General features: G+C 39.5%; 1 protein-coding gene across 1 annotated transcript in view; it reads right to left on the bottom strand.

Annotated features, from left to right (window-relative positions):
* The window catches only part of LOC118829620 (NT-3 growth factor receptor-like), a 99,361-nt gene that overhangs the window by 27,015 nt on the left and 50,677 nt on the right, over positions 1-21,669 (bottom strand). The window contains exon 5 of the mRNA XM_036736569.1: positions 6,065-6,139. Within this exon, the coding sequence (XP_036592464.1) occupies positions 6,065-6,139 (75 nt within the window). The remainder of the gene's footprint in view (positions 1-6,064; positions 6,140-21,669) is intronic.

Genomic DNA, 21,669 nt, shown 5'->3' with positions numbered 1-21,669 from the left:
GTCGTTCAAAAGACAGGGAATGAACTGAAAGCTTTGGTGGTGGTGGTGGTTGTGTTTTGTGTGTGTGTGTGTGTGTGTGTGTGTGTGTGTGTGTGTGTTTTAAACCAGATATATATGGCCGGAGGTCTCTTCAGACATTTATTCCCCATTAGGGCTAGCCACAAACGGCAGGAAGGAAGGAGGAAGAAAAACCAGAGAAGCCCACTAATGTCTAAGTGGATTGCATGTCACCAGGAAGAAGTGCACAAAGGAGAGAACAGAGACAAAAGAGGCGGGAGAGAATCAACTCACTCCAGGCAACATCCCCAGAAAGGAAGTCATAGTAAAGCTTTTCTCAAACAAATGGACTTCTCAGGAGTTGTTCTAAGTCAGTAAATCAGTTTGTTATTGTATCCCCTACACATAGATACAATCCAGCACAAGCAGAGGCCAATTCCCGCTTCAAATATAGGGCCTGGCTCCCTATTCGATACTGCTTGGCAGATTCCCCTAAAAATCTTGCTCATCTCCCCCAAACTGCATCCCTTTTCTCCACATCCCAGCTCCTTCCTTTTTCCTTCCCCCTTCCTCCATCCTAATATTCATTGGTTTGAGAACCTAACTCTTTTCCAGGTAAATTATATTGCCTCAAGACACCATGTTTTTTCAGGTCAATTGGACAGAAAAATGCAACCGGTGCTGAGAGATCAAAGATTAATTACCATTTAACTGGCAGCATTCTGGTCTCTCAATAATGCTCCAGTTGAAAACTCAGATGATTGACCCTGCTCCTACAGAATATGGCAGGTTTCTACACACTTACTAAGTAAGTCACTTGGTGCCTCAATCATTAGAGGTATTTCACACAAGAGATTACAGTGGGTTTCTCCCAAAACCAATATCTCTAATATTGTTATTTCAAATTATAAGACCTGAACCAACAGTAAAAAATTGGGAATTACATTATCTACCTTTAGAATTTTTTTAATGATGTCTGAGTTGAGGCAAAAGAAAAACACATTAGGAATTGACAAGGATATGTGAAGTCACTGAAGTTCTGATGGAAGGCAAGAACAGGATCCTGGGCAATACCATGGGGTAGCCCTTTGGCATCCTTTTGCTTAGGAAACGTCAACAAGTGGCTATGTTGCAACATTCCCTTCATACCATCCATTCCCACAGCTACAACAAAGAAAACTTAAATGCGAACAGAGGTAAATGGGAGCAAGTGGTTGAGCAAACTTGAGTACTATAAGCATGCACTAGCGTTAAATTGTTTGAACATACAGCCAAGAATACATGTAGGCTGCACATTTGATACCTTAACAGGTTTCTGATACCTGAACAGGTTCCTATTATCCTCCTGACAAGGAGGATAATAGACAAATGTTTATTGTAGAATATGTTTCTAAAGGTAACTTTGTAGGGAACTGAGCCAAATTTACAAAAAATAAGATCCACTCCCCAATTGATAAATGGTCAAAGGATATGGACAGGCAGTTTTTGGAAGAAGAAATCAAAGCTATCAATAGTCATATGAGAAAATATTCTAAATCACTAATAATTAGAGAAATGTAAATTAAAACAACTCTGAGGTATTGCCTCAAAGCTATCATCAGATTGGCTAACATGATAGAAAAGGAAAATGACAAATGCTAGAGGAGATATGGGAAAATAGGTACACTAGTGCACCATTGGTGGAGTTATAAACAAGTTCAAACTTTTCTGGAGAGCAACTTGGAATGATGCTCAAAGAGCTATAAAACCATACATAGCCTTTGACCCAGCAATACTGTGACTAGGTCTATATTCTAAAGAGATCAAAGAAAAAGGAAAAGGACCCATGTTTACAAAAATATTTATAGCAGTTCTTTTGGTGGCAGTAATGAATTGGAAAATGATGCCCCTCATTTGAGGAATGGCTGAACAAGTTATGGAATATGATCTTGATGCAACACTATTGTGCTATGAAAAATGATAAGCAGGAGGGTTGCAAAAACCTGGACTTACATGAAGTGATGCAAAATGAAGTGAGCAGAACCAAGAGAACATCGTACATAATAACAGCAATTTTGTATGATGATCAATTGCAAATGACTTAGATATTGTCAGTAAAACAATGGTCTAAGACAATTCCCAGAGACTTGTGTTGAAACATAAACTAACTGATAAACTCTGAGTGCAAAGTGAAGTATAATGTTTTTCATTTTCTTGATTTTTCTTGCTTTTTTTTGAGACATGGTTAATACAGAAGTATGTTTTGCATGACTTCATAGATATAATTGGTATCCTATTGCCTGCCTTCTCAATAAGTGGGAGAGGTCCTAGAGGAAGTGAAAGAATTTGGAAATTAAACTTTTCAAAAATGAAGGTTTAAAAAAAGATAAAGGTCACTATAACCATATTCTTAAGTATGTCTGTACAAGTATGCTTATTTGCATGGGACAGACACTGGCTTTATATTAGTACTTATCCCCAAACCTATCAGGTATGTTTCAGGCTTAGCTTTCTGTTACAAGAGGAAGTAGGAAGTTCTTTCCAGTATGTTCAGAGTTTAGCCAGCTGCTTCTCATATTGATTTGCCTGTTTCTGCAGCCCTGACCTGACTTTACATAGCACATAGTTGACAGAATAGGTAGTAGCAGCAATTATTCAGAAGAAAACGTAGCTTTGCTCTTGCTAGAAGGCGTGTTGGATAGTAAACCTAGGTTACTCAGAGAAGCATCAATTGAGTGGATAATTGCAGGGAGGAAAGTCATAACGCCCTAGGTAGAAATTAACGAAGTAGCTCTGTCTAATGGTGGGTATGGACTATTGCGAGACATCAGAATGCCCAGATTGTGACTTTGCCATTGATTTGTTGTGTGTAGGGATGGAGAGGAGGGGGCAGGAGGGAATATAATTTCCCTGCTCTCTGTATCCCTCCTTACAATAATCCAGCAATAATTTTCTTCTATCTAACTCATTTAAAGATGAATGAAATATTACCTTTAAATGTACTATAGAAATCCATTTGGAGTCCAGGAATGGCCCTCTTTTTGCAAATCTGGTATGTGACTAGCTGGACTGGCATAAATAAACTGTTAGATGATTATTGGCTTTCCAAAAAAGACTTTATTATATACAAAAGAGTTGCTGATAGATTCCTTTCATTTCTTTAAGGATATTTATATTTTTATCTGATTTAGTGAAATTTATATTCCCACATAATTGTTTAACCAACAGATATTACTAATAATGATTTGTTACAAAATTCTTAGGTGAGACCTTGACAGAGATATGTTGTTATTCTTGCCCTATAGAAGAGTTCAAGATCAGATGACTTGGTTTGTATCTTCCATTCACAATTTTAGCCATGAGATTTAGGGTCACCTTCTGGCCCAACCTGGGATATAAAATGTATGTCATAACACCTCAACTCAAGCTCAGAGTTCTACATGTACTCTTTTCACCATTAAAACACAGGTACATGCGCCATCCCTATAACATGTACGAAACACATGGGAGTTACCATTAATACAATGCAATGGGAGGTGAAGCCTTTTCCCATAATCCTGGGGGGATGCCCTACCACAATGAACTGCTTTCGTGTCCTGTAAACTCTCCCATACCAACATCAATCATACATAGAAAATGGTCCCTTTGTCCCCAAAGAATATACATGAAGAAGTTTTATAGTATGTTTTATATGCATGCAAATAACAAAGCTTGTCTTCCCCTTTCTACCTTCTTTTGAGATTGGTACCTACAGGAAAATGTTATGTCTTATGTGTGTGTATATGTATATATGTATATGTGTATATATGGGTGTATATATGTATGTATATATACACCCATATATACATATACACACATACAAATGGGTGTGTCATGATGTCATGTTAACCTAGAGCATTATACAAGATAGTTTCCAGAGTTGAAGAGAGGGTTAGATGAGTGGGCTGATCAAAGAAGCCCAAAGATTTGAATACATTCCATAAGGCTTCTTAAAACAGATATATTTCACAGGGTCTATGATCCCTGACTACCACTGCTTTTATCAATGAAAACAGGCTCCATAAGATGTGTTCTATACCAAAGGCCTCCCCAATTCTAATAAATGACATTTCTCATAAACTTGGACCTTATAGTTCTATTGCAACAACCATTTGATTTTCCAATTCAAGTTTTCCTGACTCAGAACTTGCTGAAAACTTCTCTTTTTAAACCCAAGTTTCCCAGATTTACACTGGCCCAAATGCAGGAACGGGCTTCTTAACCTCGTTTTGGCACTCTGGTGAAACATCTGGACCCCTGCTCAGAAAAGTGTTTTAAGTGCATAAAATAAAAATACATAGAATTGCCAAGGAAACCAATTATATTGAAATACAGTTATCTAGCTAGCTTTTAAAAAAAATAAGTTCCTGGATCCCAGGTTAGGAGTTTCCAGTCCTGAAATTCTATGATCATATGAGTGTTTCTAAAAAGACTCAGCTATGGCTGCCTGCTTAAACCTATATAAGAATGAAAATAATTATACTGTTTTCTTTGGGGGAGAATTCATCTGTCCAACCTCACACTTTGTCTGAAAACCACACAACTAGAAACCAAGAGTTTGACCTGAAAGGAAGTAAAAATGCAAATGCTATCTTAAAAATGTGGGCAGAGAGTAATTAGTTCTCTTAATGTTCCTGCTTTCAAAATTCCTACTAGGCTGCCTCACACATTTGATTTGATATATACTGGATACATGGATCTGTTAGCTAAAAATCCAAAGCTTTGAAGTAGGTGTTCTTAGTAGCATACTTCCCACATAGTAGGGTAATTCATCCTTTAAAAACGTGCTCTTGGGAGAAACTGGATTTGATAAAGCTGTCCTCCAAAAAAAGGCTGTGTGTTTTTAAAAAATCACTGAGAGTGGAAAAAGAGAGGGGAGGAACATGCAAATCATCTCCAGCCCAACATTAACACAGCATTCAAACTGCACATTTGAAATATTGTCAGGGAATTAAGCCAGGAAGGTTCTCATAGCAACATTAACTCACCCACATCACCCACATTCAGTTCTTTGCATTAGTAGGTAGCTTGGAAGAAAGCACCCCAGCATACTAGGCTACACTTTGGCTTTCACGCAGGGTTTGATTTCTTAGGAAAAGTGGATACATTATAGAATCTACCCACTACTCCCACCCCCATTTTCCCTGCAGGTTAGGAATAAAATCTTCTTGAGGGTAGGGCCTGTCTTATTTTTGTCTCCATACCCTTAGTTCCTTGCATAGTACTTATCACATAATAAGTGATTTATAAACGCTTCTTTAATTGAATTAGGAGAGAAGAAATGAAAAGAAAAACAGGGGGAGAAATGGTGCCTTTTTGAAAGCAAACAGTCAAATTCAGCCTCTACCATAGTTCACTGTCAGTCTATTAATAGACAGTCAGAGGTATTTAAAAAAGAATGGGGGAGGTCTTTTTCTATGTGTTTCTTGGTAAATGACTTAGGGACATAACTGAGTTTCTGACAACAGTCTCTTCAATAAGTATGCTGATGACAGGGGCCAACCTTCTGGGCCAAAGCCTGTTGCTGCAACATCCATACAAAGATCCCCTCATATCTTACAGCCAACGTAGGAAGCAACAATGGTTTTTTAAAGGTGTTTGCTATACAAGGTAAAGGACCTGGAGCACACTCATAATTATCCTTTTGCTCTGCATGGTCCAGCCCCTACCTCCTGAAATGCAAGAAAGCAACCAAGTCATCTTCCATGCAGGCCACTTTAACCCCTACCACACACCCAGCCCTGAATGGAGTCCCAGGAAGCCATTTACTCTCGGCCAACCATTTCACCCATGTGCCTTACACAGCTGGCAATGATGACCCAGGTCACATCTCCCCTATAAGATGATTGGATTTCACATGTCACCAGCATGCTGAGAACTGCAGGAGGAACTTCCTTTGGCAGGTAGTATGGAGGAGAACATGATGCCAGAGGTTAAAAAAGAGCCTTTGGGGCCTGGGGATGGGCCAGCCCAAAGCCTCTGGCAGTCATCAGCCTGTTTGTAAGTTGCCCAGAAACCCCTGGTCTCGGGAAGTGAAATCCACACTCACTGTTGTAGCTGCTGGTGCTGCTAGCCTCTGCCGCTGCCACGCTGTGCTGAACTGCCCCTTCCGGCTTGGCCCTTCCTGACAGTGAATGGGAGAAGAGAATGGGGTGGAGGAAAAGAGAAGAGAAGGGAAGTGGGGAAAGGAAGGAAGCATGGGAGGATGAAAGAAGGGAGAAGAAGGGAGAGGGTGGGTCTTTAACTGAACAGTATGCCTTACGCTGTCCACAACATCCTCATAGCTCTCTAATGCCGCCAGTAAGCACATATGTTAAAATACCTTCTAACAAGGAAGTGCTCACCACAGAGCCTAAGTTTCTCAGCTCAGGTTATTGGTCAGAGATTCTCCCCCTTCACCCACCATGACTGGGTAGACATGGAATTCTACCATTTCCAGACCACACTCTATTCTTATTGAGCTATTTAGCAGGCAACTGATAGTGCAGGAGCCAATGCCCCCCACTGGTTTAGTTATCTCCAGGATCCAATTGGCCACTTTCAAAAAACATGACCTTCCTCCTAATAAGGGGCCTCTCTGCCAGGCCAGCCAGTTCCACTAAAAGGAAGCTGGTTTCATTGAAGCCTTTGGCAGAAGTCCCCAGTCCCTTGGGTAAAAGAATTTTACAGTTACATTGAGGCAGCATTTATCCTCATCTCCCCCTGGATTTTACCCTCTAAATTCATCAGAGTGCAAAGAAGGCATTGTTTTTCCTGGTCAGTTTACCCATTCTGATAATGGTGCTGGGCTAACTTTAAGGAGTTCGCACTGAGGAGACAAAAAAGATCCTGTTCATTTTCTTTGCAAAGACAGGCAAAATGGCTATGTTAAGTTCCACTGTTTTTTTGGGAAAAGAGAGGGAGTAGACATTCTTCTGGAAAGTGAACTCCTGAGCTAAGGCTCTTCTGAGGGGATGGTCTATAAAGCTGTTTTCAGGTAGGTTTAATAGGTGACTTTTATTAAATACATATATAGATTCTGGATATTATACAGAAGATATAACCTCGACCTTCTCAATCTACTTGGGGAGACAGAAGACTCACATGGGAAATAACAGAAGTACATTTTTTATGAAGCAATGTATAAACCAATTCAAATTAGTATAGTATTAGTAGAGAACTGATGGGATGCTGAGCAGATGGGGTTAATTAGATGGGGTTAATCAAAGAGACTTCCTGGCCAAAGGGAGAGTTGTGAGTTTTGTGCTGGCTTAGGGAAGACAGAGAGAAAGGAGATGACAAAGGAAGGAAAACACAGTTGAAAAGGCACTAAGGTGGGAACATGTAAATTATATGTAAGGGAAAATGAAGTCATGAGGTAGGGATGGTAAGCAAATTAGTTTGACTGAAAAGGTAGTTCTCCTAGGAAGTAGGAAAACAAATTGACAGAATGGTAGAAAGTCTTAAAGACCAGGATCAGGTGTTCAATGACAGGCAACCATAAGTCACTGAAAGCTCTGAAACAGATAATGAATATAAAGGAAACTTGCCTGAGAATGAAGTTGACTGTGAAGAGAACTTGAAACTAGAGAATATAAAAGTAAAGAGAATAGCTAGGAGACTATTACAGCAACCCAGGTGTGGGATGATGAAGGCATGGACTAGGCCAGTGGCTGCAGAAATAGAAAGGGAGGAGCAAAAGTGAGATTGAGGAATTGGCCAGGGATTGTACGTGGGTGGTGGAAAAAGAAGGGATCCAAATGACTCTAACCAAGGTCATAAGCCTTGGAGTGAAAGAGAATGGAAGTGTTTGATAGGAATGGCTAAGTTGGGGAGGGATGCCTATGTCAAGGGAAGGAAGATGAGTTTGAATTTCAGCATGTTAAATTGCAGGTGCTTGTGGAATAACCCAGTGGAGATCTTTATTGGCAGCTAAAAAAGGGAGGCTGGAGGTACAGAATTTGGAATCAACTCCCCAAAGATATATGTAGACACAGAAGAACAGAGCCCTTAACCATGAGTGGGAGAAAAAGGAAGAGCTAGAAAAAGAAACAAAACAAACAAAAATGCCTTTTAAAAATATAGGGAAATGGCACAGAGATCAAAGAGGAGGAATTTAAGGAAGGGATTTTTTTAAAGGGTAGTTATCTAGATGACCTCAGAGTTCCATAACTTCTAAATCATTCAGTCAAAAGTTCAAGGAGAATTCCAATTGAGTAAAGACTATTTGATCTGGCTATCTGTGGATTATTGATAATCTTAGAGAAAGCAATTTCAGTGTGGTAAACAGAAGCAAAACCAGATTTTTGAAGAGTATTACAGCGTAAGCTGCTGTCAAGTGATTAGAGGTAGTGGATATCAGAGACTATTTCTTCCTTAAGGTTAGTTAAAAGAGGGAATAGAGTCATGTGAAGATATTTTTAATATAGAGAAGAATGACAATTTTTAAAGGGAGAAGGCCAGTGGAGAGGGAGAGATTTAAACAGGTTTGCTGGAGCCAAGTCAAACCCATGAGATCCAATTGTTAAATTTTCAGTGTATTTATGCCTCAGAAGTCAACAAATGCAACAACCTGGGTGTACTTTATAGTTGTATTGATTATCTAGACTTTAAAAAGTGATGAAGAAAATGTTAATAATACAATTTAAACTTAAAAGTATGCCATGTGTATAATTTTTTTCTCAGAGAGCTGGTTGTTAAACATCCAGCAGCACACCCCTAGATTTAAGGATGCTAGTGAAAAAGAAAACCAGTCACAGAGAAAGATGATCATAGTGCAGCAAGAGATGAGGTCCAGAGAAAGGGGAAGGGGGGGTGGGGGGGGAAGGAAATCTATTCTTCTGATAGTTCAAAGACAGGTGAGAAGATACAGAAACATGGATTTGTTGAGATGGAATGGGGAATAGTTGGGAAATCTTGCTTGATGTTTCATACTTCTAGTTAAATGTGCCTAGCACAGTGATTTGCATGAAATAATAACAACTTAGATATGTAAAATTTTCATAGCACTCATTCTATACATAGTATACATTATAGAATGATAAATTCTACATTGCCTTACATGTGGATTGAAAGTGACTCAAATGTCACTAAGGCTGATGCCCTGATTTAATCAATGAGTTAATTGTGACCTGGAGATATATAATGATTTGCCCAAGATCACTAAGCTAGTTAGAGAGAGAGAGTCAAGAATAGATCAAGGCCTCTTGACTGTCATAGTTCAATACCTTGTACTTGATTGTCACAAAAATCCTTTGAGGTTGACAGGGCCTGTTCTGTCACAGGAGGGTGTTGGAGCTAACCTGAACTGGCTCACAAGAGACCACTGGTAAATTTTCAGTGTGAGCATTTACACCATGGAAATCATCAAATGCTATAAAATTAGATCTTGATGTATTATTTTGTTGATTGTCTAGACTTAAGAAAGTGATGGTGAAAAGGTTAATAATGAAGATTAAACTTTAAAGTATGCCATACATTTTTTTCCTTCTGTGAGGGGAAGCCAGTTGTTAAACGTTCACCAGCACATTTCTGGTTATATCTTAATTTTACAGATAAAGGAAACTGAAGCTCAGAGAGATTAAATGAGTTATCCAAGGCTACACATCTATTAATTTGAGTAACTATGGTCTTCTGACTAAAAGGCCAATGTTCTTTTGGCACAATTAACCAGTGCAAATTAGTAAAGTATTGGAATGATGCTGAACAGAGAAATGAATTTTTTTTTCTCTTTAGTTATAAGGAAGGATTTCTGTGGGAAAGAATTTGGGGAAAGAGTGGAGAAAGAACTAAGAGGTTGAGAAGAGGAGTTAAAAGCCATAAAAGGGAATGTGAGACAGGGACAAATTATGGAGTAGCAGTAGCATTGTTTTGAAAAAGGAATGGTGGAGTTTTGGGCTAGAATGTATGAATCTATGGTTGGTCAAGTTGCTATTGTTCTAGAACAGGGGTGGGGAACTTGCAGCCTACAGGCCACATGTGGCCTTCTAGGTCCTTGGGTGTGGCCTTTTGACTTTTATTAAGGGGATTTGTTCTGTGAAGTTCTGATTCAGTAAAAGGGCTTCACTTGAGGACCTAGAGGGCCACATGTGGCCTTGAGGATGCAGGTTCCCTACCCTTGTTCTAGAACTTCCTCTTATAAACAACACCGTGGAATGGATACACAATAAGAGATAAGCAGACAATGGCATTGATCCAGGGCTGGGAGTTGGTGAATTGGGAACAACAGAAGGAAAGGAAAGGAAGGGGAATTCAGGGTTCTGGAGCAGATGTCCAAGTTACCAGAGGTGTTCAGGATGACAAAAAATGGGACAATTGTTTGTTGACAGTAGATGTTGTCAATAGACTTTAGGTCACAGTGAGGATGAGAGCAGGTTAGAAAAAAGGGAGAAGCAGTAGATGTTACTAAAAAGGAGGCTGTGGTCTCAGAGGGCAAGAAATGCAGTGGTGTTCTTGTAAAGATGGTCAGTGATAATGTGGTAAGTAGCATAACCATGTTGATGAATGATTGTCATAAGGTGAAGTTGGAGGTCAACAGGAAAAAGAAAGCATGAATCCAGCTCTAGATAGACATGCTTTTCCAGGATGATGGCTTCTGTGTTATGTTGGTGTAACAAATTAGCTGGGTAACTAAATCAGTTTCGTTAATCATAGGGGAGGGAGAATTTATGTCTGCATGTCCCCAACCAATAGGGTAGTGAGCCACATAGGGCTATATGAAATTCTATGTATTTCCCAGAGGTCTAGAATATTAAAGTTCTCACTGTTGGACCATGAACTATAGACAAGTAGAGGCGAAAAATACATCTAAGTGTTTCTTTTTTATGGAAAAAATTGTCTACTGAAATATGAGACATCACTAGGTTCTAGGTGAATTATGAATGTGTATGTCCATGCTTTCCTAGATCAAACATAGGCAAAACCTAGGATGAAAATCACTCTCAGGTGACCAAAATAACAATCCCAAAAATTAAAGACAAAGCATAGCCTAGCGGTAAAAATCCGTGTAAATCGGATGCAGAAACAGTGACAGTTTGTTTGAAAGGAGAAGCCAAGGTGATGGCATGCCCTGTCTATAAAACTTTCTCTTCGATTTGATTTGTCATTAAAGTCTAGAGAAGTATCAGAGAAAGTCACATATAAATATGCTGAAAGGAGGATCTAGTCGCATGTTTCTGATTTTTCCATTGTGATTAAACAATTCACACCAAAAAGTGAAATGGGTCAGTTAAAGAAGCAGCTGCTAGCAAAGAAGTGAAGCAGCTACCTGCCTCTCTAGGCTATCTGGGTGGCTTTTGAGAATAGGCATATTTCCTCTCTGGGATATGTTTCATCTGGGTCTTGTTCTTCACCATGATCTTTTGGAACCTTCCCAACAACTTACTGATTGTTTTTATATCTCCCTTCCTTGATCATCTCTCATCTCTGGCCTTGGTAACTGATTTACTGGGTAATTCAACTAAGGAGTTTCAGTTCCAAATAAAAAAAGACTTCTAAGCAGGAAGGGAATTGGTAGCTATATACACTAGATTCAGTCTCATCTAAGACTATCTTTTTATTCAGTCCCTCCCAGATCTATAGTCTTGGAGGTATATGATGAATAGCCTATGAAAAGACAATCTCAATGAAGAAAGAACACCATGACTTAAACCACATGGATTCTAGACCTAGAAGAAAAAAAAAAAAAGAACAACTATCATCTGCCTCTGAACCTGATCCTCCAATGATGTCTCATTTGAACAATATATACCTGTTATATTATAGGATCAGGTGTCATAATTTAAGAGCTATAAGTGACCTTTGAGGTCATTATTTCACAGCTGAGGATATCAATGCCCAGAGAGGTTAGACCTTCCCAAGATCACATAGGTATAAAGGGACAGAATCAGGATTCTGACCCCAAATTCAGCATACTTTCACTTGTCCTATCATCAATTTCATTGCTTTTTTCTCCTGAGGAAATGCAGAACCACTCCAGCTAGTCCAGGTTGAAAATTTGCCAAAAGAAATTCAAGAACAGTACAATGAATGGGGTGGAATAAGAAATTCTTGGTGCCAAGAAAACAAGGTGGAGAAAGAAGAAGAAAAATCATTTTTTTCCAGCTGTGAACAAGACCAAATCTCACCACTGCTACGGAACAAAGCAGAGTGAACATCAGAACACTGACAAAAGTAGTTTTATCCTGACTAGTAGAAAGCTATGAGGCAACAGCTGAGAATTCTGTGGCCACCTTGGAGGAGCAAGGGTTGACAAGTACGGACATAAGAGTTAGCAAAAGTAGAATAGAACTCTTACCCACCCCAGGTATTAATGAAGCTGGTCAAGGCCATTATGGTAATAGCTCAGTATGAGAGAGGAAATGGTGCCCCTTGCAGCTTCCACAAGAAATATGACATTGGAAAATTGAGGGGAGGGCACTACCCTCTTCAAAACAACCAATTAAATACTCTGATTTCATGAGGCAAATCAAACAAAATCAAGAAATGCTTATTTAAATTACAGTCCATCCTTTCAGTATAGATTAAAGGACAGAATGGTAATAGGTGCTGGGTTTAATCCAGTTTTATCTCTACCCTTGGTTTTTACCTTCAAGGCCCCAGAAATAACCTTGAATTTACCTTTTAGGAATGAACTATCAACATGAAGCAAATCAAACCAGTCACCAGGTACTAGAGAAATTTGCTCTAACTCTGGGAACCATTGACTATTTCAGAATTCATAATCTAAAATTATGTAAGTTGGGGCCATATTTGATTATTTGTTTGCTTGGATCTTTACCTATAATTTCACAAATATAATAAACTCCCAGTACAGAGATTCTCTCTACCAATGCAAATAAACAACTCATCAATAACTTAGGGACTTGCCCATGATCATGAGGCTAGTATGTCAGAAGCAAGACTTGAATCCAGGTCTTTCTGACATCAAGGCCAGCTCTCTATCCACCATGCCATGTTGGCTCTCTGCACCACTGGCCATGGTGAATAGAAAAATGAAAAATCCAGCCCTTAGCAGACCCTCTTTATTTACTCTCTCCTTGGCCTGTACCCCAGCAACCCTTTCTTACCCACTGCAGGGATATGTCTTCAAACAATAGTCAACAGATGTCTTAGCAAAAATAAAACTGCTTTCATTTTCCTAAGAGATTACAAATAAACACTATCAGATTGACTGCACTTCTCTAGTTGGACAAGCATCACAGAGATTCACAGAAAAAGAAGGGACCTCAGAGTACTACTAGGTCAATCCATTTCTGGAGAAGAATCCCTTCTCTAACACACTCAGCAAGCCATCATCCAGAGTTTACCCTAAGACATCCTGTGAAAGGGACCCCCATTGCCTCCCAAGGCAGTCCATTCTACCTAATCAGGAGTGTGCTAACAAATATTGAAGAACCAACTCTCAGAAAAAAAATGTACTCACGACACATGAGTTTAATCTTCATTATTAACATTTTCTCCATCACCTTCAATCTAGAGTCCAGACAATCAACTAAATACAACAACAAAATCAGGCTATAATTTATAGGGTTTGCTGACTTCTGAGTTGTAAATGCTCCCAACGAAAATTTAACAATTGGCTCTCACCAGCCAGTATGATTCTAGTGCATTCCTAGCCCTAATGGTTACTTCTTTGCAACTTCTACCCATTTCTCTTAGTTCTATATCCCACATCTTCATTTTTCAGTATCATAACCTCATGAGAAATATCCAACCTGTTAACTAAACATAGTTAAGGACCTTTACATATGGTTATTTTATGGGGTAGTTCATGGGAATCCCGTTAGTCTTTGTTTTCTTGTCAGGTTCTACTAGCCTGGTTGGAGTAACTATTCCTTCCTTCTACAACCCTCTCTTCTCATTCCTTGTGGTTGGGTTCAGAATCCAATATCACCACTTGTTCTTACTGCCCCCATTATCCCTACCCCAATCCTTTTGGATATCACTGATTCTGGTAATGAAATTAAAAAAATAATACTAATAACTTCCTTCTTTAACTATAGCCCTAACCCCATCTTTTCCTTCTTTTCTTCCTCATATTCTTCATATTAAATTGCAGGCTGAGTTCAAAGGCATTGGCTTTAAAAACAGATCAGAAGAGAGGAACAATTCTCAAAACAGGAATAAGTCAGGGGGTTATTATGTTCGCTCCACATGCAAATACCTTAATTACTGCTGGTAAGAAAGATATTTGTATGGAAATTTATGTAACTTTATACGTTATCTTTGCAGTTTGTCTTTTAGAATAAAAAGGCCTCTCACACAGAAAATAAAACTCAAATTATTAAACAGATACTACTATCAACTTAAGTAAGAGAACTGCCATACCAAGCTGGAAATAGAAAATAATTCCCTTCCCTGGCTCCCAATCTACCATCTTCATCAACACCTCCTTTCTTCTACAACCCTCTCCTCTCTTTCCTTGTGGTTGGGTTTATAACCTAATATCATCACTTGTACCACTTCCCTGTTCCCACTACCCCTACTCCAATCAATCCCTTTGGATATCTCTGATACCATATCAAGTCTATTATCAATCCGTTATCATCTTCTGTGTTCGAATAACTCTCTCCATGGACCTAATGTTGACAAAGGACAGTACTACACTCACCCATGGACCTCCCTCACTAATTTATTAGATCATCATATTTCCAAATCACAGAAAGTCATGGACAAGCTAAATGGGAGAAAAGATAAGTTTCTCAGAAGAATTCCTTGAGGGTTGGGACTATTTAATTTTTGTGTCTGCATATATGGCACCTACCACAGTACCTGACACATAGCAAGTATTTAATAAATGCTTTGTTGAATGACTCATTAATTAAGAGAAGAAATTGCTCTAGAAAAGAAGATTACCATCTCCAGAAGAAGATAACAGTTTATTCCAAGACTCAACTCTTCAAGAAAGTTCCTACTAGATGAGCCGAAGGAAAGCAGGAAAGAGTAGGAAGAACTTTGTGAAACACAAAGTGCTCATATTTGTTTCTTTGTTATTTCTTTAAGCATTTTCCTGAATTTGTTCAATTCAGCAAACACTTATTAGGTACCTATTGTGTGTAAGATTTTATTGATGTAAAGTAAAAAATGAAAAAAAAAACCCTTCCCCTTAAAGAACCAATGACTCCTTATACCACAAACACTCTCCATCTCTCTTAAGGAGGAAAGAGAAAGTAGCTTTATTTTACAATAAGGATTTAAGTTAGACATTACTGTGAACTCACAATGAATAAAAAGGTGCTATATCTTGAATGTAACAATTGAAGAACCTGCGAAATGCCTATCCCTTGAGATGTCTGGGAATAAAACAAGCAAACCATCTGTCTGAGATAATTTGAGTACGGTCCTGCCTGAGGTCAGTAAGGGTGAATTGGATGACATTTTAAGATTCTTCCCAACTTCATGCTTCTTTAAAATTGAATGATCTGGCATTTCTTTGACTGTTTCTGCCACTCCTGGGATATAGTGGCCTGATATTCAACCAGAAAAACCCACGCTGACCCTAAACCTTACTGTTTTTCCTATTCAAGGTCACAGAGCCATACAGCAAAAGTTTCCAACACCCTGGTCCTGGACCATAACTAATCCTTCTGAGCTCCCACTCATTGCCTGGAATGCCCACCCTGATATCTGAAACAGAAGTACATGGAGTTCCTGGGAATTACTAAAGGAAGCCACCAATCTCTTCGTGAGAAGTATGAGAAGGATGAGGTTGAAAGAAGGGAGCAGAGATCCATACATTTTAATCTTGCATTTATACATACTGGTTTAGACACAGGTCTGGCTACATTAGTCTGTCCTAAGACACAGGCCTGGCCATGTCATTCTCCTGCTCAAAAATATAACCATAACTCCAAAGCTCTCATGACCTACAGGTGAAATACAAATCCTTAAGGCTGGTATTGAAGTCCCTCCATGACCTGGTTCCAATTTACTTTCCTAGTCTTATTTCAAATAATTCTCTATTCTACATTCCAGTCAAACTGGACTCTGAGCTATTCTCCCCAACTCAAGATGGCATCTTGTACTTCTCTACAGGTTGTCCCACCCCGACCTCATGCTGGAAATGCAGTCTCTCCTCTTCTCTGCCTCTCAGAAGATATGTCTCTTTTAAAGCCTTAAATACAGGGTTGTTTCTTCTGTGAACTATTCTCTGATCCCCATCCCCAAATTGTCAGTGTTTTCTTCCTCCAAAAATGTCTGCATTCTACTTATCTGTGTACATGTTGTAGCTCTCCAATTAAATAAGAGTTCATTGAAGTTAGAGACTTTTTTGCCATTTTTGTTTTCATATCACTGGTCCTTAACACAATCTTTTAATAAAAGGTTTACTAAATGGAATTGAATTTTGTAGGGAGACATGTCTTTGAGGCAGGAAAAGGGGAAACCATAAGACGTATCCCAACTCTAATGCATTCTTCCCTGAAAATGAAAGTTTAATTATGTGAAGCAGAAACTTTCCCATCCTCATCTTTTGAACATTCTTCTTGCTTATCTCCAGATTTGGCATAGACATAGATAGCACAGGATGGCTCCCATGTCTAGAACGCTCTCCCTCTACTCTTGGGAACCACTAACTAGCTTGTTTTCATTCTTCCAGTTCTGAATGCTTGCTCCTATAAAATTACTTCATATTTACCTTTTATAGCTTTTGTACCTGCTTATCTGAGTATATATTGTTTCCCCCCCAGTAGAATGCAAGCTCTTTGAAGGAAAGAACTGCTTGGTTTTTTTGTTTTAATATTCCCACAGTCTAGCAAAGTGCCTGGTACCCCTTTTTGGGGGGGGATGTGGGGGAGGGGTCATAACCTGTGATTTCAATGATGTGGAGTATTTTCAAATGAGACAACACCTTCTACCAATGCATTTTAGCAAATATTCCGTAATTTAATTTAAGAGTGAGTCTTAGAGAGTTTCTTAGAGGTATTGTTTAGGTTGACTTGCCCAGTGTCCAAGTCTGTATGTGTCAGAGGTGAATAAAACTGAACCCAGCACCTCCTGACTCAGAATCTCAAACTCTGGTAACAGAATTACCTTGCCTGAACAGCTTGCTGACTTGGGTATCAGCTCTAAACCCCAGGCTTCCCAGCAAACTTACTCAGATTTTGGTCTCCCTCTTCTAGAAGCCCCACAGCCAACTGCCCCAGAAACACCAGGCATCCCTTAGTACTGCAGAGATTTCTTGAATGGCAAGTACACCTATTTGTAGGTACTTACAACCCAATGACCAAGACACTCAGCATTATCAGACAGGGATTGCTATTGTAAACGGATAGATCAATAATCTACAAAGTGAAGTACGTAAGGTAATACTTAGAGAGCGAAGAAATAAAACATTAAAACTTTTAAAAAACCAAAAAACAAAAAGAAAGATTAGACAGGGATATGAGAAGGAAAAAAACAAAGAACAAAGCTCGAATTTGTGGCCAAAACTATGTTGCAAAATACAAGGCTTGTTAGCAAGCCAGCATATTACTATAACTGTCATTGTTATTCTGGACCACTGCCCGAAGTTTTAACAGGAAACCCAACTGAACAAGAACAATAAAATCCATAAAATTCAACCACGTAGAGCTAGAAGGAACCTAGAGTCTGTCTAAGCCAATCTTCTCATTTTAGAGATGATAATAAATGCTTTGTCCATGGCTACACAACTAGTTATTAGCAGACAGAACTCGAATCCCAGTCTTCTATTCTAGTGTTTTTTCACAAGCAGGTTGAGGTCAAGCTCCTGAGGATCCTTCCTATACCATACCCTAGTCAATACACTAGTCTACCCCCAAAAAAATTCTTCAAAATTAAATGAAACTTTAAAAAAATCATCTCCATCCCAAGTCCTACTTTATGAGTGAAATCATGTTTTGTTTCAACTTTTAGCTCACATTTCCCACCATTAGCACAGATCCATACACATAATGATTGTTGACATATTCTTCACACTGGTTCCTTGGAGGCATGTTCTTTGGTCTAAGACAATGACTCCCTTCCACCCCTCCTTATATTCTGTTACTACAGCCCATGTAAGGAGAATTCCTTCACCATCATGCAACCTGTCACTGAATAGAAACAAACCCCATCTCCATGAATAAGAATTGGAAATCAAAAGAAGTGGGAGCTGAACTGAAAGTGGAGTAGAGGAAACAGTTTAGTAGGAAGAATTAAGATAATTATCGTTCTAGGAGAAAATGCCAGGAAACCATGCACCAGTTAAAGTGTCCCGAAAAGGGCTGCTTTCAGGAGAACCATTTCAAAGAGGGATACAGATATGGAGGTAGGATGGGAATGGGATACTAAACCTCAGTCGTTTCATTTAGTAGAGACTGACATGGATGAATCTGCTTAAAACAGAAGACTAAGTTCTCATTTTCATAAGCAGATAAGAAGAAGCCAGGAGCTTAAAACTCAGAGGCCTGGCTAGGACCTTCACCCTATCAGGTAGGCTGTCCAGTACCCAACTCAGTCTTATGCCTACATTTCCCTAGGTTGCTGATTCTCTCTCTCTCTCTCTCTCTCTCTCTCTCTCTCTCTCTCTCTCTCTCTCTCTCTCTTTCTCTCTGTATACATATAATATATATGTTATACACACACACACACACACACACAACCCACTGTCCAGTAATTTTTGAATTGTAGCAGGTTAAAACTGGAAGGGATGTTAGTAATCATGAATTCAGCCCCCCATTTTACAAATGAGAAAATTGAGATAAAGAGAGGTTCTAACTTATCTATGATGTCACATCAGGTCTCCTAATTTCCAGTCCAGTGTTCTTTCTTCTACATCATGCCCCACCAGATCAAAACATTGAAAATTGCATATATCTGCAAACCCACTGGTATTTTTCCATTTTAGAAATAGGTTGGAGTGCCATTTTTTGACATTCATCCTGCCATCTCTTGTTGCACCTTAATGGGTTTCAACACCTAAGTTTGTTTTTCCTTTGTTTCTTTGTTTGTTTTCCAAACTCCCCCCTCAAGACCTGTTTACTATAACATTCAGACACACAACAGAACCTCTGGATGGGAATGTGGTCATAGTGGCTGCTCTGCATTTGCCTCTCATTTCCTGATTTACAGTATCATTCATCTGTCCTCAGGAACTGACCTGGGATTAAGACTATGTCCAAGGAGCAGGAAAGACAAATTCTTTCTTTGCCAAGTCATTAAGCAACGGGTCCTGGTGCTTCCAATGTTACATTTAGCTGGCCCCTCCCTCACTACACTATACTCCTCACTATTTTTGATTCAAGTTGGGGTATCATATCTTTCTACCTCAAACTGTGAGGGGTGCCAGGTTTTATTAATTACGACCGACATATAGGAAACTGTGCTAACACAAGGTCACCCCTCTGAGAACCATTGACTCCCAACAGGAGACAATAGTCTGAAAGTCATTGTGTTATATCCAGTACAGACAAGATAACCTGATCCTCAGCCAATGATTTAAGCCCCTGATCCTTGGCAGGGCAAAGTAAATTCATGCACCAGGAGAAAGAAAGCAGGTTTCCCAAAGCCCTGAGCTTCTTGCAGTCCTGCCAAACAACCACACAGCAAATACCATCTAGGTTTGGTGTGAATACACTGCTTAACCTCAGCATACCAATGCGGCTGGACACATGTAGAGACAATAACCAGCAATATGTGGCACCTGTCTGCTGGTTCATAAAGTCTTTGACATGACTTAAATGGTCTGATACTGCTCCCCTAGATTCTGCTAACAGGCAAAGCTGCCTTGTTAGTCATCCTTCTTTGGGGGTATTTATCATTCTCAGCTAAAGATCAATGAAGAATCTCTTCTGAGACTTCCAGGTGATTAGCAGAACCCTAAGAGCAACCCCACTAAGCTAGATAACATATCTAATGGGTCTACCTACACATTATCAGACCCAAAATACCGATAAAAAGCAGAGACGGGTAACCTTTACAAAATAGAGCACATACTTCCTGTGCTAACATGATGGAATGTGGAAGGACCCCTCTGAAGCCTTGCCAAATCCCCCTCCAAATAACTAGAAAAGTGACTCAGAATTGATCTAGGAGCAGGGAAGCAGATTACTAGCTTGGCAGGAAAGATCTGTTCTCATTGGGGTAGGAGGGGAGATAGTCCAGTAGCAGCACCACCAGCAGCAGCCAGCCTCACAGCAGGGGGCCTGGAGCAAGGCTCTAAGCCTGGAGCAAACCACAAGAGAGGCCCTGCCCTCTGTAAGCCAGCAGCTCCCTAGGCAAGTAAGCAGTCTGTGTAGCACAGCAAGACCCCACCCCAGTGACCCCACTCCCAGCACCGGCCACCAGTGAGGCTTTTACCCCATTACAGACCAGTAGTGAAGCCTCACCCTGGGACTAGCTAACAGAGAGACCTGACTCCTGGGGCCTACCAGAAGGGAGACCTTGTTTCCATAGCAACTCCGCAGCAGGGCCCCACCCCTGGGGCAGACCACCAATAAGATCTCTCCTCCTGGGCCATAGCAACCTAGCAGCAAGGCCCAACCCTTGCAGTAGGCCAGCAGCTAAACCACACACAAGGGAGGACAACAGGGAGGCCCCACTCCCTAGTACAAGCCAGAAGGGAAGTCTATCCTCCAGAGAAAGCAAGCAGCTAAGCCCTGATGCCCACTGGAAGCCACCAGTAAGACCTGGAGCACTAGTAGATAAAGCTTGGGACAGTGCAGGACCAGAGCCCAATTCTCACATAAAAATATCAAGTCACAAAAAAGGCATAAAAAAGAACAAACAAAAATAAAGAGCTTGACTATAGAAAGTCACTAAGGTGATAGGGAGGGTCAAGGCATAAACTTAGAAGAGGATAATAGTGTTAAAATAGCTACATGTGAAGCCTCAAAGAAAACTGTAATTTGGTCTCAGGCCTAAAAAGAATTTCTGGAAGAGCCTAAAAAGGATTTTACAAAGCAAATGAGGGAAGTAGAAGAAAAATTGGGAAAAGAAATGAGAGTAATGTAAAGGACTCATGAAAAAGGAGTCAATACCATGGGAAAAGATAAATGAAAATTTACCAAGGAAAATAACTCTCTAAAAATTAGAATTGGCCAAATGGAAAACAAAGTATAAAAGCTCACTGAAAAAAATGATTCCTTCAAAATTAGAATTGAACAAGGGAAACTAATGACTCTTTGAGACATCAAGATATGATAAAACAAAATCCAAAAAGTAAAAAATAGAAGAAAATGTAAAATTTCTCGTTGGGAAAAAAAACTGATCTAGAAAATATCTCCAGGAGAGATAATATAAGAATTATTGAATTACCTGAAAGCCACGATAAAACAAAACTCCTGAATAACATCTTTCAAGAAATGATCAAAGAAAACTTCTCAGATATATTAGAACCAGAAGGAAAAACAGAAATTGAAAGAATCTGCCAATCACTGCCTCAAAGAGATCCCAAAACAAAAACTTCTAGGATCATCCTAGCCAAGTTCCAGAGTCCACAGATCAAGTGGAAAGTGTTGTAAGTATCCAAAAACAAACAATTAAAATATTCTGGGGCTACAGTCAGGATTACACAGGATTTGGCAGCTTCCACATTAAAGAACCAGAGAGCGTGAAACATGATATACTGCAACCAAGAATCACCTACCCAGAAAAGTTGAATATAAACTTTCAGGGAGAATAATGGGCATTTAAGGAAATAGAGGACTTTCAAGCATTTCTAATTAAAAGATGAAA

Source organism: Trichosurus vulpecula, chromosome 8, assembly GCF_011100635.1.
Source record: "Trichosurus vulpecula isolate mTriVul1 chromosome 8, mTriVul1.pri, whole genome shotgun sequence".
NCBI classification, from domain to species: Eukaryota; Metazoa; Chordata; class Mammalia; order Diprotodontia; family Phalangeridae; genus Trichosurus; species Trichosurus vulpecula.
This window is presented reverse-complemented; position numbering and strand designations above follow the sequence as displayed.